At 39.8% G+C, this 26,525-nt stretch overlaps 1 protein-coding gene across 1 annotated transcript in view; it reads left to right on the forward strand.

Annotated features, from left to right (window-relative positions):
* Positions 1-1,345: 1,345 nt before the first annotated feature.
* Positions 1,346-26,525, forward strand: part of MCC (MCC regulator of WNT signaling pathway) — a 445,857-nt gene continuing 420,677 nt past the window's right edge. Inside the window, exon 1 of the mRNA XM_074382537.1 lies at positions 1,346-1,521. Within this exon, the coding sequence (XP_074238638.1) occupies positions 1,379-1,521 (143 nt within the window). The 5' untranslated portion in view covers positions 1,346-1,378. The remainder of the gene's footprint in view (positions 1,522-26,525) is intronic.

A 26,525-nucleotide genomic window follows, 5' to 3' on the forward strand; every position in this document is an offset into this window, starting at 1 on the left:
TTCTCCAGCTTCAGGGTAGCCAAACTTCTTTTCAGGAAGCTCAGGGCTTCAAAGGTATGTGTTCCAAGGGAGAGAGCCAGTGGAATCTGCATTGCCTTTTCTAACCTAGCCTCAGAAGTCAAGGCAGTCACAAGTCTAGTCAGGTTTAGGGGAAGCAACAGACTCCACTTCTTGATGAGGGATGCACCAAAAAATCTGTGAACATATTTTAAAACCACCAGAGAACTTCACAGGCCTCTGGCAGAAAATCTAGGACAGAATAATGAGTCATTCACTAAACCACAAATTGCTTCATTGTGGTTCCCCTTTGGCTATGGGGGAATAGTGCAGTGTTAAAAGGCTCCTTCTCTGGCGTTAGGCTGCCTGGGCTTGCCTCTGCCCTGACACTTATTAAACCTGGAACCTTGACCAGGTCTTGGTACCTCAGGTTTCTTATCTGTAAATTGGGAACAATGAGAGCTAACATTTGTTGAGCACCTAGTACGTGTGGGACACTGTCCTAACTGCATTATGCATGTTATATGCAAGATACCTCTGTGAGGTATTTATCTATTAATACTTCCTAAGTCGTAGGATTGATAGTAAAAGAGGCATCTTTCAGGTCTGTAGTGTGGATCAAATGAGACCATCTCTTATGTTTGCTCTTGGCATTACTAAAGCTGTTGGGGACAAATTCTAGTGATCCCTAGCCAGTACAGTGAGCCGTTTCCAGAAACGGACCCAACGTGCACAATGCCACACAGGACTGCAGACTGTTTCCAGTACAGAGTGGAAGCCAAGATCAGGGCTGCGAGGGCCAGGTTTCTTGACAGGTGTCAAAATTTCATAAAAAGGCCAGTCATTCAGGTTCTCACTAGGTGATAGGGGTACAAAACTTGGAACATTCCTGGAAAGTGAGATGACAAGCACCGTTTTGAGTTTGCAGAACGGGAGTGTTGATGGTTTTTCTGGAAAAGGAATCCACGACTCCAGGCGGTCGGAGGAGTTCCGTCAGGAGAACACCCGCCCTCTGCCTGAGGCGTCCCCCAGTGTCCGGGGCCCGCGTCGTGGCCAGATGCACGATGCCGACACCCTTCCCGGGGCCCTCCAGTGTATTCTGCCTCCTCTCGCGTTCCCGTTGCCACCCTTGGCTTCCTGACTGTTCCAGCCACCTTCCCCTCCTCCCTCTTCCCTGAGGTGCCCACTCGGGCGATTCCAGGGCGCCCATCTTCCCAGCCCGGGCAAAACCCGGAGAGGTGGAATCCCTCGCCCGGAGCGCTCCGGCGGCCACTGGGCATGCTCCGTTGTCAGGCAGGTTCTGGGCTGCAGGGAGCTTGCGCTCCCGGCGGGTTCCTGCAGCGGCCGCGCGTCCTCCTCCTCCCAAGCAGGGAGCGGGCGCATGATGGCGGCAGCGGCTGCGGGGAGCGCCAGCAGCGGCGGCGGCGGCGGCAGCAGCAGCGACACGTCCAGCACCGGCGAGGAGGAGAGGATGCGGCGCCTCTTCCAGACGTGCGACGGCGACGGGGACGGTTACATCAGCAGGTACGCGGGGAGGTACCAGAAACTGGGGCGACATCAGCCCCTCCGCGCGCCCTTGACCCCTGCTCTGCCCCCTCGCCCCAACTTGCCGCAAGTTGCTGAGAAGCTCGCGGAAAAAGTTGGCCGCGACTCCGAGAGCGCGTTGCCGGCTCAGCCACCAAGGCCGAAGGGCTGCTCTGCTCGCCTTCTGGGGGTGCCAGTTGGTCCAACTTTTCCCAGCGCACTCTTTGTCTAGGCGTTGGGAGATATCTCCTTAGGATGCGCACTCTCCCCTGGCCCTGAGCGTTGCTCCCTGTGGGAAAGGTGTTCTGGCTGCTTTTCCCAGGTAGGAGAGGCTGCCCCACAGCCTCGGGGTCTGGGCGTCACGATGCTGCGGCAAGGGGCAGCGATCTGCCCGGCTGCTCGGCGGACAGCCCGGGGCCGCACCGGGAGGAGACGCGCGCTCAGCGGCAGCCCTGGACGTGGAAATAACCTGCGAAGAACTTTCTTGTGCCTTAGAACCCCTGAGTTCCAAACTTCAGAGCCCAAAGAATGGGCATCGTTTGCCACCTAGTATTGATTTAAACACACTAGCCTGAGGGGAATGAAGCGCTCAGGAGCAAACTGGGGCTAGACCCGACTCCTACCCAGCTTTGTGCGCTGACCAGGTGAACCTCGCGGGGTGGCTCCGGGCGCCTCAGCGCCTCCATTCCCAAACAAACTTTGGGGTGTTTGCTTCGGATCCCACAGACCCTCTACAGGGGCAGTGTTTAAGCTTCGTGCCTCCTGGCTTGGCCAAATAATTACTTCTGGCAAAATTTGTGTCACTTAGACTCTCTTGGTGAGGAAGGCAATGGTAGCGTTTTCTGGTATGCTTCTGTGAAAGTTGACACTGGACACTGAAGACTTAGGATCCGTGGAAATTTGAATTGCCTTGGATGAAGGGGCAGCCAAAGCTGTGCATTACGCGTTTCTTTAGTCTTTGTCTTGGTGATGCTAAAGAGCGTTTCTGATTGTCCTGATTGTCCCTGACTGTTCCTGTTCCTGATTGTCCCTGCCTACCTAAAAAAAAAAAAAAAGTACCAAATTTTTCCCTTAAAAATTTTAAAAAGCTCTCTTAAACAGGTAATTTAACATGTAAGAATTTGCAATTTCAAATAATTATTTGGGACTCAACTCAATTTTTATCATTCTTAGGTGAATTTTTATTACTTTTCTGAAATTTTACTGAGAAACTTTAGAAAGATATCAGAAAACTTGATGGAGTAATTCTGCTCGGAAATGAAAATAATATGTAATTCTGATTGACTCCATGCAAGTTTTTATGAGGAAGCCTTTCCATATTTTGGTTCTGAGATTTAAAAAAATTTTTCATTATACAGTTTTTTTGTTGTTGTTTTCCTGCTTGAAAGGTTATTATCTTATTTGCAATAATAAAAGAAATCTCCATTCAACTTTGAATGCAATTTTGTTTATTTATTTATTTTGAAACAGAATCTTGCCCTATCATCCAGGCTGGAGTGCAGTGGTCTGATCTTGGCTCACTGCAGCTTCCGGCCTCCTGGTTCAAGCAGTTCTCCTGCCGCAGCCTCCCAAGTAGCTGGGATTACAGGCACCAACCACCACGCCCTGCTAATTTTTGTATTTTTAGTAGAAAAGATGCTTCACCATTTGGCCAGGCTTTTCTCAAACTCCTGACCTCCAGTGATCTGCCTGCCTCAGCCTCCGGAAATGCTAGGATTTCCGGCCTGAGTTGCTGCTCCCGGCATGGATGCAAAAAACTTTGATTTCTCACTGGCAAGAGTGCATATAGAAAACTAGCAGCATGCTATCCTCCTTTTCTAATTTGGCCTATTAATATGTTGCTTTATCTGAACTGTACTTTCTGTATAGATACTAACATTATTTTTGGTAATCTACCCTGGAAGATAATGAATTCTGTAAGCATAATTTAAAAACTCTGTTTTGGAGGGTGAGGCATTGTGTGTGTAAGTGGATGGTGATAAAGAAGCCGTTTTGGATTGGAGTAGAAACTGGCTGGGGCAAAAGTGGAAAAAGTTGTTAACATTCCTTGAGCCACATGAATGTGTCTGCTTAAAAGTTTCAAGGTGGGCCGGGCGCGGTGGCTCAAGCCTGTAATCCCAGCACTTTGGGAGGCCGAGGCGGGTGGATCACAAGGTCGAGAGATCGAGACCAACCTGGTCAACAGGGTGAAACCCCATCTCTACTAAAAATACAAAAAATTAGCTGGGCATGGTGGCGCGTGCCTGTAATCCCAGCTACTCAGGAGGCTGAGGCAGGAGAATTGCCTGAACCCGAGAGGCGGAGGTTGCGGTGAGCCGAGATCGCGCCATTGCACTCCAGCCTGGGTAACAAGAGCGAAACTCCGTCTCAAAAAAAAAAAAAAAGTTTCAAGGTATATGTAGTGATGAACCCTAAATCATAACTTTAACTGTGGGTGGAGCTTCCCTGGAAATTAGGCTGTGGCAGAATTAGGAGAAGTTTAGAGATGGCAATCTAGGGCAACAAGGAACTTGTCTGGAAGTGTGTTTACCTGGTAAGCACAGCTTTACCTGGAATTTATGTTTATGTGGTATGACTTGGGGAATGGGGTTAATGAAGATAAGGGGCATTAAATGATTCCCTCTCCGAAGTCACTTTTCTGTGCTGCTTTCGTTTAGTGACCTGTACTTGCCACTCTGTAGTGGGTGATATGGTTGGGAGAGTTGTGCATTTTCTGTTTTATCAGGCATGAGAGTTGGACTTTTTACATTAAAACCTTAAAAACTTTGTATTCATCCAGAGGCGTTAAGTTTATGTTTATGGTAGACAGCTGTATCTGTTAGGATTTCAGATGACTATATGTCATCACAGTAACCTAACCACAGTCAAATAAGGGTTGGCTTTCTCACCTACTGGAAATCTGGAGGTAGGCTATCTAGGTTGGGGCAGCAGCTCTGCAGTGGTGTCAGTGCCCATCTACCTTCCACTTTTCTCCAACACCATTTTTCACATAAACCGTTCATCCTCATGATTATCTCATAGTCCAACAATGATTGCCCTGTCTCCCTCCTATCCCCAAATTCTAGGGAAGAAGATGTAAAAGGAAATGGAAATAAGTGGTGCCTATATCATTAAAGCAGAGCTTTCCCAAATCCTTTAATTGACATCTTATTGGTCAAACTACATCACCTAACCGGGCCTACTGCAATAGAGTCTGAGGAAGCATGTAATTCAACTAGGCACATTACTCCTAAACAAAATCTGGGTTCTGTTACTAAGAGCAGGAAATAGATATTGGATGGGCAAGTAGCAGTTAATACCTATAATAATTCCCCCATCCCACCATGATAATCCACGTTCAACTATATTTGCTCTGGTCCTCTGCCTAGCCCTCATTCTAAACAGGAGTAGGCTGGAAATTTTAAGTTTAAGGGAAGGATAAGTGGAAGAGAAACTGGGCCATGAGGGGAAATGTCAGGCAGATAAGGGGTGGTGCTTTGTGCTTTCAACATTCTCTTGTCTCAGTCTTTCCATCAGGCTGACAAAAAAAGGCATCAGCTAACTAGATTCTTGGAACTCCTGCTTCTGCCAAGGAACTTTAGCCTGTAAAAGGGACCCAGAATCATCCCCATTTATAGTTAAGATGGAGCAGAAAGCTATGATCAAGTGGCTCCAAACTGTGACTGGGACCCTGCTGGATTTGGGCAACACAGTGAGATCACAGTAAGCTCTTTCAGTGCATTTCATTAACCTTACAATGACTTTACCCCATATTTTATGGTACTGGATTTTTTGGACCCTGTATATCATACTATAGAAGGTGGTAGAGGTTGCTCTATTTGTTGAAATTATTTTTCCTTTGGAATTTTAAAGCTTTTTGTTTTTATTGTTCAATATAAGAAACTGCTTATGTTGAATATATCTTTGACAAATGTTGAAAACCAGCACTTATATATTGAGTTCCCAAGTCTCAGTTCAAATGTTGATGCCTTAGAGCTTCCCTGACCACTATATCAAAACAGGTTTGCTTTATCCTGCCATTGTTGTCCATCCTAGTACTGATTACTTTCTTTCAAAGTGCTCTTTACAACCTACAGTTGCATTTCCGTTTCCTACTTTGCCTGTTTATTATCATTCTCTCACTAAATTTATTCTTCCTGAGGGCAGATATCATGTCTGTTTTCTTACAGTACACTCAGTGCTTAGCACAGTATCTACCATGCGGCACACAATCAGCAAATTCCGATGCAAAAGTGGCCAAGAATAAACAGTGGTATGCTCATGTATATTGGAAAATGTTTCAAGCATTTTCTTTTCCAGATATTGTTCACATTTATGTAATATTAAAAAAAATTTTTTTTTTTACTTTTATTTTAAGCTCAGGAGTACATATGTAGGTTTGTTACATAGGTAAACTTGTGTCATGGGAGTTTGTTGTATAGATGATTTCATCACCCATTCCTAGTACCCATTAGTTATGGGTACTAAGGCTAGTACTCATTAGTTATTTTTCCTGATCCTCCTCCTCCTCCCGACTTCCACCCTCTGATAGGCCCCAGTGTGTGTTGTTCCCCTCTATGTGTCCATATGTTCTCACCATTTAGCTCCCACTTATATGTGAGACCATGTGATATTTGGTTTTCTAATTCTGTGTTATAGTTTGCTTAGGGTAATGGCCTTCAGCCCCATCCATGTCCCTGCAAAAGACATGATCTAGTTCTTTTTTATGACTGCATAGTATTCCATAGTGTATATATACCACACTTTCTTTGTCTCCTCTTTCAACAATGGGCATTTAGGTTGGGTCCATGTCTTTACTATCGTGAACAGTTCTGCATTGAACATATGGGTGACGTTTCTCCAAGGAAGACATAGATATAGCAAGATGCTCAGCATCATTAGCCACTAGGGAAAGGTAAATTAAAACCACAGTGGGATTCTACTTTACACCTACCAGGAAAGCTATAACCAAAAAGTCGGATAATAATAAGTGTTGACAAGGATGTGAAGAAACCAGAACCCTTATATATTGCTGGTAGGAATGTGAAGTGGTGCAGGTACTTTGGAAAACAGTCTATCAATTCCTCTAAAACATAAATATAGAATTGGTGTATGACCTCAGCAATTCTACTCCTAGATATATAGCCAGGAAAACTGAAAATATATGTTCACCCAAAAACATAAATAAATGTTCATAACAACATTATTTATAATAGTCAAAAGATGTACCCACATGTTCATCATCTGATGAATGAATAAACAAGATGCTGTGTATCCATGTAATGGAATATTTTTCAGCCATAAAAAGGAATGAGGTACTAATACATGCTACAACAAGGATGAACCTTGAAAACATTAATGCTAAGGGAAAGAAGCCAGTCACAAAAGGCCACATATTATATTATTCCATTTATGTGAAATGTCTAGAGTAGGCAGTTTTATAGGCATAGAAAGTGGATTAGTGGTTACTCAGGTTTGTGGGTAATGGGAAGAATAGGCAAATGAGAGCTAAAGAGTATAGGATTTATTTTTCTGAAGTGATAAAAGTGTTCTAAAATTGATTGTGGTGATAGTTTTACAGATCTGTGAATATAGTAAAAAAAATTGAATTTTAATGGGTGAACATAATGGTATATGAATTATAGCTCAACAAAGCTGTTAAAGATTTGTATTTGTTGTAATGTCATTATTTATTTAATTAGTTTAATTATTGTCCTATTATTGGCTATTTAGATTGTTTCTAATTATTTGTTTTAGAATTTCATTAAATCTAAGTTGCCAAATACTAGGACAAACCATTATTTTATGTACCAATTAAAACATGGTAAAATACTTATTACCACTTAGAATTTTTGAATTCTTACTGAAAGGACTCACTTAAAATTGTTAAGTTACAGGTTTTTACCATATTGCACTCTTCTAATACATAAAAAGGAAAATAGGATAATCAGATTGTTTAAAATAATTCTAAAACATCTTCACATTTGAAATCTAAGTCTTGGCCAGCTACAATGGCTCATGCCTTTAATCCCAGCACTTTGGGAGGCTGACGCAGGTGGATCTCTTGAACCTAGGAGTGCAAGACGATCCTGAGCAACATGGAGCAACCCTGTCTCTACAAAAAAAAAATACAAAAATTAGCCAGGCGTGGCAGCTTGCACCTGTAGTCCTGGGTACTCAGAAGGCTGAGGTGGGAGGATCACTTGAGCCTGGGAAGTCAAGGCTGCAGTGAGTTGTGAATACCCACTGCACTCGGCCTGGGTAACAGAGCAAGACCCTGTCTGAAAATAAAATAAAATAAATAAAAATAATAAAATCCAAGTCTTCCAAATCACTTTTTGATTTAGAGTATTGATGTTGTATTTTACATCAACCTCTATGACATCAAAATATTTAGGGATGCAGCATACTATTTTCTATAGTATTTTCTTCTAACATGTCTACACCTTTTCTGCAAGTATTGATGTTGACACTTCTGATCTTACTAGAATGTGTTGATGGAAGTTTCTCAGACAGTAACCACAACTTGTATTGTTGAGGAAGCATTGAGGTTTGCAGTTATCTAGTCCTTTTACAAGAAATAACAACCTGATTCACACCAAGCAAGCAATGGTAACTATGTTGGTACAAGGCCAACAAATTTTAAGGAACATTTACATTTCACAATGTTAAACTGTACATCTTAGAATTTTTGAAATATGGTATTTTATATAATGCTAGAATAAACAACTTCATTGTTCCATGTACTGTTATTAAATAATTTGTCAAAACTGAAGTTATCGGTGAAATGTATGAGCTAAAATTGCTTGCAGGCACTTTGTTCAATCCTCCTTAAACAACAGCAGCAACAACTGTAAACAACAAAAGGTTTTTAAATTTATTGAAGAATATGGTAGTTTGCTTAACTAAAGAACTACAAATTTATATACATCATAAACATACTCTACTATTCTCCCTTATTCAGTGTTAGCAGAAATTGAACTTGGGGAGGCAAGACAGAAAAGTCATCTGACTTATAAAGGATTGAGAGAGTCACTTGAACCAAAGGTAAGTGGAACAGGAAGACTATGACCTCTAGATTCCTTGTCTCATGGCAAAGTAGATTCTCATGACAAAAGTATAAAGCCTGCAATATATTTATTCTACTTGGAAGCAGTAACTCCGGAACACAATTTTTAAAAGAAAGCCTTTGTGAGATTCAAACGGCAGCATAACCAAAGCCAAGCATCAAAGAAACCGAATAGCACTGAAAGCCTCAAAGCTACAATGAAACTATAGTGTCACTAGGAAAAGTATAATCTGAACCTAAGTGGGAGAATAAAGAAGAAAAAAGAAAAACCATTAAAACAGCCATAAAGCAATCAGCCTACCAAGATAAGTCAAAGAAAAATATGATCCTATTTCATTTTTTAATTAGGTTAAAAAAAAAAACCTTACAGGACTCCCCTTGAGGTAGCTCAAGATAAAAAGTAGAGCCCTACTTAATTAGGATCGTAAAGTAACATGGGAGAGAATTTTGAAGAGGACACATTGGCGTTATGAACATTCGCATACAAGTGAAACCATATTACTTTTGAGAAGAGCTAACTGATATGCAGTATTTTCTGATTTACTGACATGCAGTAAAATGAACCCATTTAAAGTGTATATTTCAATGAGTTTTGACAAATTTATATACCAGTATAACTACCACCACAATCAGGATTGATTTTCATAATGCAAGTTTCCTGTGCCGCTTCCTAGTCCATTGCTATCCCAAACCCAGTCTCCTGCAACCACTGATCTGCTTTCCAATACCACAGGTTGGATTTGTCTTTTAGTATTTCACATACATGGGATCATACAGCATGCATTACTTTTGTTTCTGACTTTTTTTGAGCAACATCATGCTTGTGAAATTCATGCATACTTTTAGATGTATCAGTAGTTCCTTTTACTTACTAACATTTCATTGTATGAAGGTACCACAATTTGTTTATCTGTTCATTAATTGATGGACATTTAGGTTGTATCTAGTTTGACGCTATTAAAAATAAAGGCATTATGAACATTCATGTACAAGTGAAACCATATTACTTTTGAGAAACAGGATTATTTATTTCAGATAAGATACAGCTAACATGTATGGAGTGTTCACCAGGTATTCATATAGCTTACATAATGCTCACGGTACAGAAACAAAGGGAAAGAAAGTGGATAATCCTGACAAATAATGAGAGAAGCCATAATGATAGGAAGGACTCTCTGCAAGACTGGCAAGAGCCTGCTTTGCCTGAGGAACATGATGCCACATTATTGGATCACAGATTCTTCTTATCTATGGACTCTCAAAGCCCAGAGCTTCCAAACTTCAGTCATTTGTCCACCATCTATACTCTTTCCATTTCTCTGACCTCAATCTCTCCCTTGAATTTAAGACAGCTATATGCAGTAACTGCATACTTGACTTCCATGTATGATGGCATCCCAAACTTAACACTTACAGAGCTGAATTCCTGACTCCTCTCCACAAGGTGCTCCTCCCTCAGTTTTCTCCATTTCAGTAAATGGCTACTCTCTTGCTAGAGGCTCAAGTAAAAAACTTGTAGTCTTCTTGCATTCTCCTCTTTTCAAATGCTGCATCCAATCCATCAGTAACCCAACCAACTCTTTAAAATATACCTAATATCCAACTGTTTCTTACTATCTTCCTTTCCACAACCGAGGTCCAAACCATCACTTGTTTCTCACCAAGTCTATTATAATAGACTCCAACTTCTACCCTTGCTTCCTCTATATTCCATACCCAAGGCCCAGGCATACAGCAGCTAGGTAACCAACTAAAGTGTCTGTCAGATTGTGTTATTTCTCTGCAATCTAGTTGAAAGAGCTCTGGATCAGAGCCAGAAAAGTTGGGGTTTTCTCTAGGCTCTGCCACTGTTGGCACCAGTGAGTTGGCACCAGACCCTCTGTCTTAGTGTCATCCCCAAAAGGTGGAGTGATACTGCATTCTTCATATTGTATTCATACTATATTTTTCACCTCTAAAAGTTCCATTTGAACATATGGAGCATATTTATAACTTTTAAAATTCTTGTCTGCCATCATCCCTGACATTTCTGGGTCTATTGACTGATTTTTCTCATGGTTATAGAACTTACTTCTGCTTCTTTGCATGCCTAGTTATGTCAATTGGATGCCAGATATTTTAACTTATTGGGTGCTGGTTTTTATATTGTATTTCTATACTTCTTTCTGGCTTGGCAGTTGAGTTTGGCTCTTTTGGAAGCTTGCCTTTAAGCTTTGTTTGGCATAACTGGAGCAGTCTTTAGACAATGGCTAATTTATTATGGGTAAAGACCGCTCTAGTCATGCCAAACTGAAGCATACTTTCCACATCTTTGGAGCTCCTTTTATTTAAGGCATTCCTTCCTCTTTCCCCTGCACCACAAATTTAATCTGCCTCAGCCTCCCTGAATTTTGTTCTCTCTCTCCTCAACTCAGTGAGACCACTGAGTGTAGACTAGATTTTCCCTCCTGTTCTGCAGCCTACAGACTGCCTCCAGGCAATAAATTGATGTAAGTGTAGACCCACCTTGCTTGTTGCCCTTTACTCATGGATTGTATTCTTATACTGTTAAATAATGTCTGAAAATCATTATTTCATGTATGTTGTCTTGTTTTCTAGCTATTTTAGGTGGAACGGTAAATCCAGCCTCTGTGTTTCTGTTATGACCTGCTTTCTTTTTTTACTGAATGTTTCAAAGTGAGCCTGCCTATTTGGAAGAACCCTATTTATTATTAAGTTTATATATAATTTTAAAAATAACACAGCAATACCTCAACCAATTTACTGTTTTTTTAGCAGCTACCTGCAGTCTAGGCCCACATATCTTTTCTTTTAATAGCTAATATTATTGAGTGCTTACTGGATGCTGCACCAAATAAGCACTTAGTCTGCATGATCTCATTTAATACTCATTACTTTGAGAAAGGAATTTTTATTACAGAATTTAAAGATGAGAAAAACTGGTTCAGAGTTATTGTTATTTGCTCAAGATTCCACAGTTAGCAAGACCTGAATTCAAACTCATGTTTAACAAGTGAAGGTCATAACCACCACTTGATGTAGCTTTTCACATACATTTCTTTAAGGTATATTTAAATAGCTTTATTGAGATATAATTGACATACTATATAATTAACCCATTTAAAGCATACAATTGAATGGTTTTATATATTCAGAATCTTGTAACAATCATTGCAACCATTTTTAGAATAGTTTCCTCACCTCAAAAAGAAACCCTGTACCCATTAGCAGTCACCCAGTTTCCCCCAACCACCCCAGCCCTAGGCAGCCACTAGTCTACTGCCTCTCTAGACTTGCCTGCTGTGGACATTTTACATTCTGGGGCCTTTTAATGCTTGTGTTTTGATACTGCCGCTAAAAAGGTTTTGTCTAACCAAAGGTCAGAAATAATTTAAATGTTTTCTTTTAAGAGTTTTACAGTTTTAGCCCTTATATTTTAAGTCTATGATCTATTGTGAGTTAATTTTTGTATATGGTGTGAAGAAGGGATCCAACTTCATTCCTTTGAATGTGGAAATTCAGTTGTCAACAGTCATTTGTCGGAAGGACTGGTCTTTTTCCCATTTTCTTGACTCCCTCGTTAAAAATTAATAGACCGTAAATGGAAGAATATATTTCTGGACTCTCAAGTCCTTTGCATTGCTCTATATGCCTATCTTTGTACTAGTACCACACTGTCTTGATTACTGTTGCTTTGTTCTAAGTTTTGAAATCAGCAAGTGTGAATTGTCCAACTTTGTTCTTTTTCAAGAATTTTAGTCTGCGGTTGGGCCCTTGAGTATGCATACGAATTTTAGGATTAGCTTTCAATCTTTTCAAAAACCACATCTAAGAATTTTATAAGGATTGTGTTAAATCTGTAAACCAGTTTAGTTCAATGCCTGTTTTTCAGGGTATTTTTTATTTTTCCTCTTGCCCACAATGTCATTTTACAGTCTTTTTATTTTGAGTCAACGTGTCAGTGGAAGTCTAAAGTAATAATGGCATGTGTTTACAGAAACCTTTATAGCTTACAATCAGACCATACATTATTTTATGTAATCTTTGCAACAGGAATTAATAGGCGAGGGGCTAATGTAACATAGTTTCTTGAGGGTATTTCCCACCATACATGCTGCCTAGCTAACATGAGAAAACTTATTTTCCCTTAAAGTCTTAAAGTCCTTTACTTTTTAATTTACCAAAGCTCTATGGTAAGGGTGATTTTTCACTTTATAACTGCCTTCTTAGCATCAGGAATGGCATTTAAAATATTGGTATTTGCATTCTAAATGAAATGACATGGGAGTCTCAGCTGGAGAGGCTCTCTGTTGTTCCATAAATTGAAAATCTCTTTAATTCTTAGTCTCAGAGTGGAAGCCATATGGAGAGAAAGGGCATTTCCTTAGAGAACAGTTAATTGTCAGCTTCTCATTGTCATTTCAAAATGCCGGCTTAAATATGTAAATGAGTCATCACTAAATTTATGCCATTGATTATCAATGACTCTAACTGATGGGAGAAAAAAGATGGCTAGGTAGAAGGACTCTCCGGACCTATTACTTCTTCAGACATTTGGATCCCTGTCACCTAACAAAGTGAAAAAGTAAATTGAACAAATTTCTAGATTAACTGACTAATAAACATTAAATGTTTGTCTGATGTAACTCTTGGTTGAATATTTACTTGTGAAACTGTTGTTGGAAAATTCTAGATAGATGAGTTTTGTGTTTAATTATTTAAAACATTCACATCAATGATATAGAAGATACTTGAAAGAGCATTTAGACTTAATGTTGGTGTTAATTGGACATCCATTCAATATTATGGCAAGTGACATTGTTTAGTACACCTGTTGTCTATTGTTTAAAACTTCCACATGCCCAAATTTATAGTATAGATAAAGGAAGTGAAAAAATAGATGGGGTGAAGGAAAGCTTTTTCATAATGATGTGGCTTCATTTCCTTTAAATGTCATAATTTTGCATTTATTTATAAAATTTCAGAACTTCTTTCTGAGAAATGAGAAGCTTAACAAAATATTCTGCATTAGAGGTTAATGCTTTCAGGAAAGGGCTTTATTTGTACAGTCTTACGTGCTGTGTCTTAAGCTGACTTTATTTCACAGTAATAAACAGGATAAAAGTCACTGAGAAATTGTTGGGGAAGTATTTACTCTTCTGAAAATGTGTTGGCAGTTTTATATTTATTATAGGCAAAGGATGAAATCAGTGTGGCTTATCCCTCTCTCCTTTTTTGGTTTCCTAAGCTACTTCATCTCGAACCAGGATTATTATCCTAGTATTCTAATCTGCAGGCTTGCCCCCTCCAGGACTCTCGGCACTGACACTGAAGTCATTTTTTTATATCTCAGAACTGAGCAGGCAGCTCTTCCTAAAATCCTTCCACGGTTGCCTGTTCCTTACAGATAAATTCAGACTCCTTCTAGGGGCATTTAATTTAAGGCCCTGCCCATCTGGCACGGGACTGCACTCCCCCTCCAGCATTATCTCTTGCTGCATTTCTCTCTCACTCCCGCGTGCCAGGCGGTGCATGGTGCTGTGCACGTGCAGCTCCCTGTATACCCCCTTACCTTTCTGGTGAGCACCCTCTCACTTTTTTCTAGGCTGCTTCCATACAGCTCCTCCTCTATGGACACTTTCCTGATACCCTAGCACCTTGCACATACTCCTGCACCAGCGCTGCTCACATTTTATATTCTTAATAGTTTTCATTTCCTTTCTTCCCATATTCAAGGCAGAGACCATGCTTTCTTGTCTTTTGCCTTTCTAACCTCAGGGCCCAGCACTTAGAAATACTTCAAATGCTTGATAATTTTTAGAGAAAGGTTTATCAGCTTTTTGTCCAATTTAGCTGAGAAATTTATATTTTGAAAATATGTACTAGGTGCATTTTACCAGTGTGACCAAACTTCAGTGCCCCTGCCAGTAACTGGTCATGTAACTAGATACGTCACACAGCACTTTGTAATCAGTATCATCTTCTTCTTTTGGACTTCTTCTATCAGCTTTTTCAGGACTGAAATAATTTGATTTTTATGGATTGTGTGTACTAGCTCAGGGTTTTAGTGGTAGCGTATTCTTACGGAAAGGCATGTTGTTTAAGTTAGTCTCTGTTGCGCAGCTGTCTGGTTGTTTGTGAACGCACCCTGATAAATCTATAGTTGCTCTTTAGTAGTAGTTGTTATTATCCAATTCCTTCAATTCCATGCAGTTATAGTATTTTCAAAAGCACTGAACTGTTGTTTAGGATTTTTTGTCACTTCTTACATAAAAGTTATGAGATGGAGTAAACCTAAAAAACTTCTCACGATTTTATGTTCTAGTTGTTATTGAAAAGTTGATGGATAGTTGCCCACACAGTTTTATGTATGTATGTATGTATATATATATAGATATAGATAGATAGATAGAGAGAGAGAGAGAGAGAGAGAGAGAGAGACAGAGAGAGAGAGAGAGTCTTGCTCTGTCATCCAGGCTAGAGTGTAGCAGTGTGATTATAGCCCACTGCAGCCTCACATTCCTGGGCTCAAGCAACCCTCCTGCATCAGTCTTCTAAGTAGCTGGGACTAGAGGCATGCACCCCCATGCCAAGCTAATTTTAATTTTTTTTTTCTAGAGATTGGGTCTCACTGTATTGCCTGAGCTGGTCTCAAAATCCTGTACTCAAATGATCCTCCTATCTTGTCCTCCCAAAGTACTAAGATTACAGGTGTGAGCCACTGCAACCAACCAGTGCTATCTTGACTACTCCAGGGTATATAAAAGTTTAGAAAGAGATGCTTAAATTAATATGTAGTCTACTTTTCATAGGCCGTCTCTCTGTGGTTAGGTACCAGTAGTCAGAGTAAACATTTAAAAGTAATAATAGAATAAAAATAAAGGAGTTTACCCAATACTAACTTGTATTATGGTAATTTCTATTCTGCTTCTTTTGCCTACTAGACTATAAGCTTCATCAATGCAACAATGTCTTCGTATCTCTCACACCACCTGACACCATGCCTCGATTAGATGCTAAATCAATGTTGAATGAATGAACCAATAGATTAATACTACCTTAAGACAAAATATGATACTCCACACTCCCAAATAGTATTTTTATTTTTCTCATCCCCAAAATACAGGAAAACTCCTGTACCACGTTAATATGTCTCTAACTATATGCTTACATGCTTCCAGAATTACCATCTGTGAAACAATACGGAATGAGGAAATCACAAAAAATATTGCATTCTGATCTTGTTAGTTAAAGCCCCTTATTTTGTTAATATAAATTATAGCTTCTCTTAAAAGAATAATTTGCTGTTCACAATCAGTAGTTGCTTTACAGATTACCTCCTAAATCTTCTGTGCTTATAGAATCTGATAACTGTCAGAGCAGAACAAATTTAAGAATATTAATTTTTATTGTTAAACATTCGTTAAATCCACACTGTAGGCACAGAGGAATACAAAGATGAATGTAACTTCTGCCCTTAAGGAGTAGTTTGTATTATGTAATAAGTACACACATGCATAAACAAAAATGCAAACTGCTTAGGAAGGTTCAGAAAAAGGAGAATAAACAATCAACTAGGCTTTGTTGGTGAATATTATTCTAGTTAGGGCTGCTTGTTGCAAGAAGTATGTTGTGTGCTCAGAATGGCCACTCAACTTCACCTCCCTTTGTAGATCTCAGCCTCTTTCTTTGCTTCCAGCCAGACTGACTCTAGCAATGGCTCACACTGTTCCCTGCTGCTCTGACTCCCTTCCACAGACCAAGGAGCCACAGAAACATGCAGATCGGACACAGACACATATAGATTAGAACATAGACACACACTGAGGAAAGTACATGGAAAGACAAATGGAGAAGACAGCCATTTGTCATCCAAGGAGAGAGAGGCCTCACAATGAAACCAATTCTGTGGACACCTTGATCTTAGAATTGTAACCTCCAGAATCAAGAGAAAATAAATGTGTATTGTTTAAGCCACTCAGTTTATGGTACTTTGTTATGGTGGCCCCAGCAAACGAACATATCCTTCTTTTAATATCTGAGTTAACGTATTACTAATTGCTTTTCAGAGTTTACTTTACCATCAGCAGTCTATAAGAGTGCCCATTTCCTCATGTATTCAGTAACATTAGCTATTATAACCTTTCTAAACCTCCATCAGCTAACATCTGAATATGGTATAATGTTATTTAACTTTACAATTCTTTGAAGCCTAGTGAGTTTGGACATCTTTTGCATTTATTTATTGACTATCTGTATTTCTAATTTGTGACTTTTCTTTTTGCTCACTTCTGTTAGAAATTTGTATTTTTCTTTTTGATTTCTAAGAGGTCTCTATATTAGAGATCCAAATCTTTTGACAGATTGCAAATATTTTTCTAAAATGTTTGCCTTCTTTTAAATTTTGTGATACCTTTGGCAAAATATAAGCTTTATATGGTTATGCAGCCAAATCTGTCACTGTCAATCTTTTTCTTTACTTTTTCCTTTTGCATATGTTAAAACTCTCTCTACTAAGCTCAGTAGATATTGACATTATTTTCCTATAATTATTTTATGGGTTTATTTTGGAGTTAAATATCTAATGCCTCAGGAATTTTCGTGTGTGTGAAATTTAAGCACATGATAGAAAACATAATTTTTTTTCCCCAAATGGTTAACCATTTTTCCTAATTCCATGTGATGAATCTCTACTGACTTGAAAATACATAATCTAATGTGTGCATCAACTTTAAAAAACATGTATTTGTGGCCAGGCGCAGTGGCTCACCGCTGTAATCCCAGAACTTTGGGAGGCCCAGGTGGGTGGATCACGAGGTCAGGAATTCGAGACTAGCCTGGCCAAGATGGTGAAACCCCATCTCTACTAAAGATACAAAAATTAGCCGAGTGCTGCGGCAGGCATCAGTAATCCCAGCTACTTGGGAGGCTGGGGCAGGAGAATCCCTTGAACTGAGAAGACGGGGGTTGCAATAAGCCGAGATTGTGTCACTGCACTCTAGACTGAGCAACAGAGCAAGACTCCATCTCAAAAAAAAAATTGCATCTCATTATTGATCTTACTTTTTTTTCCTCTTGATTTACCTATTCTTAGCTCAATACTGGTGCTTTATAATATAGCTTAATATTTTATGTGAACTACCTTTCTCCTTGTCTCCCTCCACCCTACACAGAAAAAAAATCTCAGGTATTTTCAGGCATATTTTTCCTCCCAAAAGGACTTTAGAATTTCCAGTGAATTTTAGTTGGAAATAGGATACATTTCTAAATTGATATAAAAAGAGCTGATATCTCTGCAAGCCAATTTTTTTAAAAGAGGGATTATATGTCTCTACATTTATTCAAGTCTTTTTTATGCCAATCAGTGGTTTTCCTTACACAATCAACTTATGCTTTATTTTTCATTTTATTTTGTTTCTCTATCCAGCCTCTCACATTTTGTTGCTGTCATGAATGGAGCTTTTTTAGCTTTTTTTTTGTTGCTATTTGATCGTATATATTAAAGTTATTTATTTTATTCAAATATTGTATTTAACATACAATTATTGAGTGCTTACTATGTACTAGTTACTCTTCTAAGCATTGAGACTATAGCAGTGAACAAAATAGCCAAAATTTTCTGCCCTTAAGAAACTTAATGTGGGGCAGCAGGTGAGATAAATAAACATAAAAACAAGGCATGATCTGTTAGATAGTAAAAAGTACCAAATAAAGCAGGGAAGGGAATAATAAAGTGAGTTCAGGGATGAGAGGCTAATTTTAATATTAAATGATGTAGTTAGAAGAGGTCTAGATAAGAAAGTAATTTTTGGGGCAAAGACGCGAGGGCTAGGGAGCAGCCATTTATTTCTGTGGAGGAAGAAAGTTCCTGATGAAAGGAACAGCAAAGGCAAAAGCCATGAAGTGGAAGCCAGTGCATTCCAAGAATAAGCAGGCCAGTGTGGCTGGAGTGAGAAAAGAAGAGCAGTAGAAAATGAAGTAGTGAGGGAGCAGATTTTACGGCCTTGTAGATTATTGTGTGGACTTTGGCTTTTAGTCTAATTCAGTTTCCTGCTTGATTCTATCTGATTGTCTATACTTACTGTCGCCATTTTCTTACTTCTCATAAACTCCTCAACCCACTCAGTTCTGGCATTTGTCACTCTCATCATGCTCTATTGTCACTTCATTGAATCAATGCTAAGGTCACTAGTGACCTTGTCAATAAATAAGAAGGGTGTTTTCCCCTCGCTTGTTTCACCTGTCAGCCGTTGACTGTGTTGCCCGTTGCCTGCTTTGCCCATTGCCTGCCTCTGGATGAGTCCCCTTTTCCTGACTCCCAAGACCCCACAGTCTTCTTGCTGTTTTCCCACCTCTCTGGCTCATTCCTTTCTATCTTCTTTGCAGGCGTATCCTCCTCTAACTAGCTACTATTAGAATTTTTTAAGGCCTCCATTTTTGCTCACTTCTCTTTTAACCTCATACATTCTCTCTAAGCATTTACGTTTCATCTCTTATTTATATTTCAGCTTAGTTATCTTTATATATGCCAGTTACTTTCTTAGTAAATGTCCATCCTCTTTTCTGTGTCTCAGACCTGCATAACTAATTGACTCAATTGCCTATAAATCATACAATTGCCAGATATTTCTAAGGCATTTTAAACTCCACAGGTCCAACATTGGATTCACGAGTCTCCCCACAAAAAGCTAATCTTCCAGGCTTCTCTCTCAGTGAATGTGACCATGTACACCCACTTACGGAAGCCAGAACAAAGCTAGCAACATCCTTGAGCTCTCCTTTTCCACGAGTCCCATGTTGATTTCATCACCAAGTTCTATTATTTTACCTTTTAAATCTCTCTAAAATCTGTCTATGTCTTTCCATCTCCCTTATGATTACCCTAATTCTCTCACTTGGAGCACTTCAAATACTCCTAACTGGCCTTTCCATCTCTTGGTTGGCCTCCCTCCAATCCAGTCCTCCACACTGTAGCTAGAGAGATCTTTTTGAAGTGCTGATCTGCTCACCTTGCTCCTGCTTACAGTCCTTCAAGTGAGTCATAATTCTTAACCATGCAGGGCCAAAAAGCCTTCCTCTCCTACCTCATCTTGCTGTCTCTCCTCCAGGCTCTAGGTACATCAACCACTCTCTTCTTTTCTGAATTTCAGTTTCTCCAGTGTGTTCTGCTCTCACTCACTATCTAGCTCCTGTGCATTGGATACATCCAGCTATTCTCAAACTGTGAACTCAGCTCACGGGACACTTCTCCAGCCTTCCCTGGCCCTCTCATCTTTCTTGCGTTCAAGTACTTATCTCCATTTGTAATGATATGTTCATTCATGGGAATTGTTGATTAATATCTTTTTGGCCGACCCAACCTTTTTGTCCTTTTTTGTTCACCATTGAATCCTCAGGCCTAGCACAGTAACCTGGCAGGTTGTAACTACTCAGTAAATATTTGTGGAAAGAATCAATGAAGTCCTTTTGCTTCTTAGAATTAATCCAAAATGTTGCCTTTTTGCATAATCAGCTTACTAGTACATTTCTTCAAATGTGCATAAGCAGTTTATTTTCATAACCATAAAAAGTATATTTTTTAAGGGGTTTCTAGGTTTTCTCTGGAATTACTGAAAAAGAAATTGCTGTTGGGGTTTTTTCTTACATTGTCGAGATCTGATATAACTGCCCTCCGTCCTTTGTACATACCATCTGGACTCAAGATGGAATAAATTCAGATTCTAGGCTGATAGCTATACAATACTGTTAATGACGTTTCCAAATGTGTTAAAGGTGTTGTTTCGACTGGAATGAAATCCACTTTCTGGAGGCTTCAGGAAAATATTGCAGCCTGAGGTGCTATTTCCTGGTGCTTCTGTTGAATGCTACCCTGGGAACTATGAAACAAGAAGCCTGGAAAATTCAAGCCTGTGGACAAATTGGAGATCAGAGTTGTGAGTGAGTGTTTTAAAAGGAGGCAAGGCCCCGAAACAAAAGTAGAAGTGGGTAAATGACTGGGTCAACCAGACTCACATCCCCAAATGGACAGTTCCAGAAGACCAGAGGCCTAGCTCTGCCGGTGGTCTGCAACTAGTTTTAAAGTATTTTGACCTTTGAAAAGTAAAGCAAGAAAATATCATTTTTTGAAATCCTACTTTTCTCCTCAGTTGCTAATACATTTTGTGGGCATTAACAGGTAAGATTCTCAGGCATGCAGGTTAAGGGACGGAATCTCAGCTGTGGGAAAAGCCTTCACTTCTTGCATGCCTTCCTCAGTGAATAGTAGTCCCTTTGGAGTGGAGGATCTCTACTATAATCTGTAGCTTCCGCAATTGTAAACACCTGTGGGGTTTTTATTTATTTATTTTTTTTCTGGTGTAAGGTGTTCCTTCTTAAAATCTATTCTAATTATTTATTTTCAAAAAAATTAAAAGTTTTTTTTTGTTTTTTTTTGTTTTTTTTTTAAGAGACAGGGTCCCGTTCTGTCACTCAGGCTGGAGTGTAGTGGCATGATCATAACTCACTGTAGTCTCAAACTCCTGGGCTCAAGCAACCCTCCCAACTCAGCTTCCTCAAAGCCCTGGGATTATAGGCATGAGCCACCACACCTGGACCTTCTAATTATTTCTCGTATGTGTCCAAGGGGTAGGCAGCATAAAACTGTGGCGTATACAGTGGAGTTCTAATCTCCTCTCCACTTCATAGTGGCCATGTAACTTTGAGCAAACACTTCACATTTTCATGCCTTGGTTTTCTCATCTGTAAAATGGAAGCGTAATAGTATCTATTGACCATACAATTATAAATGGGGTTGTTCTTAGGAGTAAATGAGTTATATGAAAAACATGTGGTGTTTATTGTTTATTTTTTAAGTCAGGGTCTTGCTCTGTTGCCTAGGCTTGAGGGCAGTGACATGATCATGGCTCACTGCAGCCTTGTACTCTTAAGCTCAAGCAGTCCTCCTGTGTCCACCTCCTAAGTAGCTAAGACTCCATGTGTGCACCACCATGCCTGGCTGATTTCTAAAAAATGTTTTAGATATGAGGTGTCACTGTCTTGCCCAGGCTGGTTTCAAACTCCTGGCCTCAAGCCATCCTCCTACCTCAGCCTCCTGAGTTGAAAAATGTGTTTTTAAAAGTGCTTAGCTTGTAGAAATATTAATGTAAATATTTCTTAAATAAAGTAAATGTGATAAAGGGCCATAAACCAGTACTTCTCAAATTTTGATGTGCAGCTAAAATCATTTGGGGACATTGCTAAATTGCAGATTCAGATTCTGCAGTTCTGTTGTCGGCCTGAGGTTCTATGTTTCTAACAAACAGCCAGGTGTTGCAGATGCTGCAGGTCCAAGGGCCACACTTTAGCAGTAGCCAAATATAAGGCAACAAGCTACAACTGTTTCAGAATCTCTGCTCAGATATGACAGGCTGCATTTATAAGAAGCCAGGTCTTCAATATGATGCTCTCTTTGGAACCCTGTGAGCATCTTTTGATGCTTTGTGAGCACAAGGCACACAGCGTACAGCGTGGAGCTGTTAGGGTATCCCTGAGCAATCTGCTGGCTCACATAGTTCTCCACAGCTTGTAATGGGGAGAAATGATTGCTGGAGGTTAGTTCTCTGACCATCTAGGGGTGAGCTACTGACTCAGTGTGTGTGTGGTGTGTGCTTTGGGGAAAAGACAAGGTAAAGAGCAGGGAATACTGATGTGAAAACTCACAGAAGATGATGTATTAATCCAAATAGTAGTTGAATACAAAAGCAAATAGTCACATCCAAACAGACAGCTGCTGTACCCTGAGAGCAATGTCCACCAACAAGGGGCCCCCGAGGATGTGTCACATGCCTCAGGCTTCACCCTTTTTCTTGCTTCCACAGATTGATTGTCAAGATTTCCAATGCAAAGAGGGTTCCCTTCAAGTATTATAGTTCCCAAAGCTACCTGTGACAGTCATGAAAAGCCAGAAATGACTTTAGCTGCTAACACGTGGGAGGTTTTGGGTTTTTTACGGTTTAGGTATAAACACTGTTTATATGTTTAGGTATAAACATCAAACATCTGTTTTCATACAAGGGCTTCTTCTTAGGCAACCTCTTCACTTAATGTTGCTTCAGTTTATTTTCCCTTTTTCTCAGAGTTCACTGAATATCATGTATATGAAGCAAGTTTCCAGCTTGATTCCTTTACTTGTCCCTTCTTTAAGTATCTTTTAAATATATATCTAAATATCCACAGAATACAACTAAGGTATACACACATGTATGTGTGCGTGTGTGTGTGTGTGTGTGTGTGTGTGTGTATGTGTGTGTGTGTTTTCCATAGTGATTCTAGGACTTCTTTTTGCGAGGGATGTCTGAGTCATCTAGTTTTGTTTGAAGCATTTGTCTGCCCTTTGAACTTTTAAGTCAGTAATTACCTTGGAGAGCCAAAGGTAGAATGGGTCAGCAGCAGCACAGTTTCTGAGGTAGCACATGAATATGGCTCCTGCTGGTTCAGTAAGTCCTTCCATCCGCAGTGCCACTCCACCACCAGTCAGGGAGTAGCAGTGTTCATAGGCAAAGTAAGATTCTGTGAACACAGAATTCTGGCTTTTTCAAAAGATGCATTTTTCCAGAGTCTTCATTCATCTCTCTCTCTCTCTCTCTCTCTCTCTCTCTCTCTCTCTCTCTCCTCCCCCTACACACATCCTTACTCCTCCCCAGAGACTTCATCATTTCCATCACCTATTTAGAGCATCCAGGTTCCAGCCATGGTCTTGGTTAGACATCTGTCTTTTTCAGGGAGCTGTCTGGGAGAGGCTGGTGTCTGGCAAGGTTAGGGATGTTTGATGTGAGGATGAGGGTCCATTACTCAATAACTGTTCCACAGTATCAGTTCTACTTTGCTGAGGGGAAAACCCTTTCATCTTCTGAACCTTTGATCTAGGTGAGTTGAATATTCCTCTGGTCAATTAGAGGACTCTAAAAGTGAGAGCTTATGAAACAAGGCAGACCACTTGGATTTTGTCCTTATCTGCAGATAAGCACACCACACACAGGGCCTTAAGCACTCTTTCTGTGCATAACCCTTCACACCTTCTTCCCAACTCCTAATTGTCTCAGCAGCTTGGCTCAGTAGCCCAATGCTTTTGTTATGCTAGCCTGTACAAGCAGCACACATCAGTCTGTTTTGGTCTTACACACTGTTACTGTTATATTTTTATCCACTGTGCTTTTAAAAGAGCCCTTGTTAATTTATACCACAAATTGCATCATTTTTACATGTGGGAAGCAATATGATTTCATCCCTTCTCACCTTCATAGATCCCTTGAGAGACAGGTTAGGCATCCCAAATCTGAAAATCTGAAATCTGAAATGCTCCAAAGTCTAAAACTTTTTGAGCACTGACATGATACTCAAAGGTGGTGCTCATTAGAGCATTTTGGATTTTGGATTTTGGATTTTCAGATTTGGAATGCTCAACTGGTATGTATAATGTAAAATGTTCAAAAATCTAAAAAAGTTCAAAATCTGAAACACTTCTGATCTCAAGCATTTCAGATAAGGGATACTCAACCCATTTTAAACTACTTGATTTCCCCTGGTAGAGTCTGACTGCTGTCATAGTTGTGTGATCTCCTGGGTCCCACTTAAGAAGCTGACATTTCAAAGCCACTAAAATTCAGCCTACGTAACATAGTCTTAAATAAGTTAGGCTTAGCCTACCCTGAGATGGTGTGCCTGGGAGTTAAGATCAGGGGTTTATATCTCAGTAAGATAGCAGGTTCAGTTTTATTTTATTATTTTAATTGCTATGCATTAATTTATATGTGTGTCACATATATTCTTTTGTGTATATCAAATATTACATAATTTAACCATTTTAAAAGAATAAAGTTCTGATGTAAGGCATTAAATTCTAGTTTATCAGCTGTTTGATCTTGGTCAGTTTATTTACCCTTTCTGTGCGCCCCCCCCCCTTTATTTCCAAAATATATAGGGATAATTGTGCAGGTCCATGCTTTTTTATTTGCAATTCTGAAACACAAAAAGCTCTAAAACACACAGCTTTTTCATAAGTTTCCTGAAAACTCAGTAGGTAATAAAACTTGAACTGACCAGAGTCTATTTATAGTCTTTTTTCCATTTTGTGTGATTATTCATATGTGGGGCTGATTATGTTTGGTTAATTATATGTTTGATTATTGGTATGGCCCCAAATTCCTCTGGGACTATTGTTTAACATCTGTTTAATACAACATATTGCCTTTCTAAAATACACAAATTTCTGAAATCCTAAACTGATATATCCCCATGAGATTTGGAAAAGGGCTTTGGACCTGTATGTCCCATCTCAGAGGGCTGCTGTGAGGGGTCAACAGGGTGACCATCTTTTGCAAGTGCCTATCAGATAAACTGTTAGTTGTTACAGACCCCTAAGATGTGGCCTTAGGCACCAAATAAATATTTATTGAATTTCTACCATGTGCCAAGTGTGGGTGGAGTGGTGGTGGTGATGGTGGGGGAAGGGCAAGATGAAAGATGCCACCTTGTCTTCAGGGAGCCCTACTCTAGTGAGGGACAAACATGAAGATGAGAAAACATGGGCTAGCAGGCAGGTGGCCTTTCAGCCTTGGCTGGCCAAGAAGGGATCCGGAGCTGGCCAGGAATGGGGCATCAGCTGAGCCAAGTGATGGTCATGAAGAAGGGTCTGCCAAGTTGAGGATAAGGCATACGAAAGAGTGGGATCTCAGTACTTTTGAAGACTGCAAGAAGTCAGGTTGGACTGGATCCATGGTGCGGTGGGAGGATGAGGCAAACAGGTGGAAAGGGGGTGCACATAAAATGCTTGGTGTGTCTGGGGAGAGAGCTTGGATTTTACCCTGGAGCCTGGGGTCAGACAGCAAAGAATGAAAGTGACATCTCTGAGTGTGCATGTGCATGAATGAATCCTCAGCTGCAATTATTCATTTCAGGCTGTTACTATTTGTTTAATGTTATTCAGTTTATGACTGTGTGTGCATGCATGTACTATTTCCTCTCCCAGATGAACACTTTTAGTACTATCTTCAGTTTAACAAAATAGGCAAAATATTTCTAAAACTCCCAAGAGGTATATATATGTTCATTGATTTTCCCCTCCGTATATAATTTGATTTTTCTACTAATAAATGTTATAGGTGATGGAATTCTTTAAGTCTGTCCTTCGTATAGGACAAATATTAAGTACTTTCAGTTAACGCTGATGATATGGGAACATCTTTTGAATTTATAGGCCCTTCTTAGAATCTTTGTTGTTGATTCTCCCTTTGAAGTCCCATGTTAACATTGTTAAAATATTCAAAATTAGTAGCCTAATTAGCCTCACTTAGGGTTTTATTAGGACTGACATTTAACTAGAAAAGTGACACCTTTTCAAGGAAATCATCCATCTGCCTTGGGCTCTCAATTCTGTTACAAATTTACTAAATTATACGAAAACAAAAACAAAGGCCAAGCACCATGCTCAAGCCTGTAATTCCAGCCCTTTGGGAGGCCAAGGTGGGAGGATCACTTGACCCCAGGAGTTTGAGACTAGCCTGGGTAACATAGTAAGACCCCCGTCTCTACAAAAAATGTAAAAACTAGCCAGATGTGGTGGCACCTGCCTGTGGCCCCAGCTACTCAGGAGGCTGAGATGGAAGGATCTCTTAAGCCTGGGAGATCAAGGCTGCATTAAGGTATGATCTTAGGATTTTTTTCAAATATTCTTCAATATACATTTATTACTTTAAATTTTAAATTACTATGAATACATTTTTTAAACAACCAAACTAAACTAAGCCTCAGTGACTGAATACCAAACAGGATTTAGAGTGTCCTCTCCCTGAAACTAGTCCCTGCACCCTTAACCCAGAGATCTTTTCCTCTGTGATTTTCTTCTTCTTATCCCATCCAGCTTAATGGGAAGACACATAAACAGCTGGAAGGCAGCTGTAAAGTCTCTTAGAAAAGAGGC

Source organism: Saimiri boliviensis, chromosome 1, assembly GCF_048565385.1.
Source record: "Saimiri boliviensis isolate mSaiBol1 chromosome 1, mSaiBol1.pri, whole genome shotgun sequence".
Taxonomy (NCBI): domain Eukaryota; kingdom Metazoa; phylum Chordata; class Mammalia; order Primates; family Cebidae; genus Saimiri; species Saimiri boliviensis.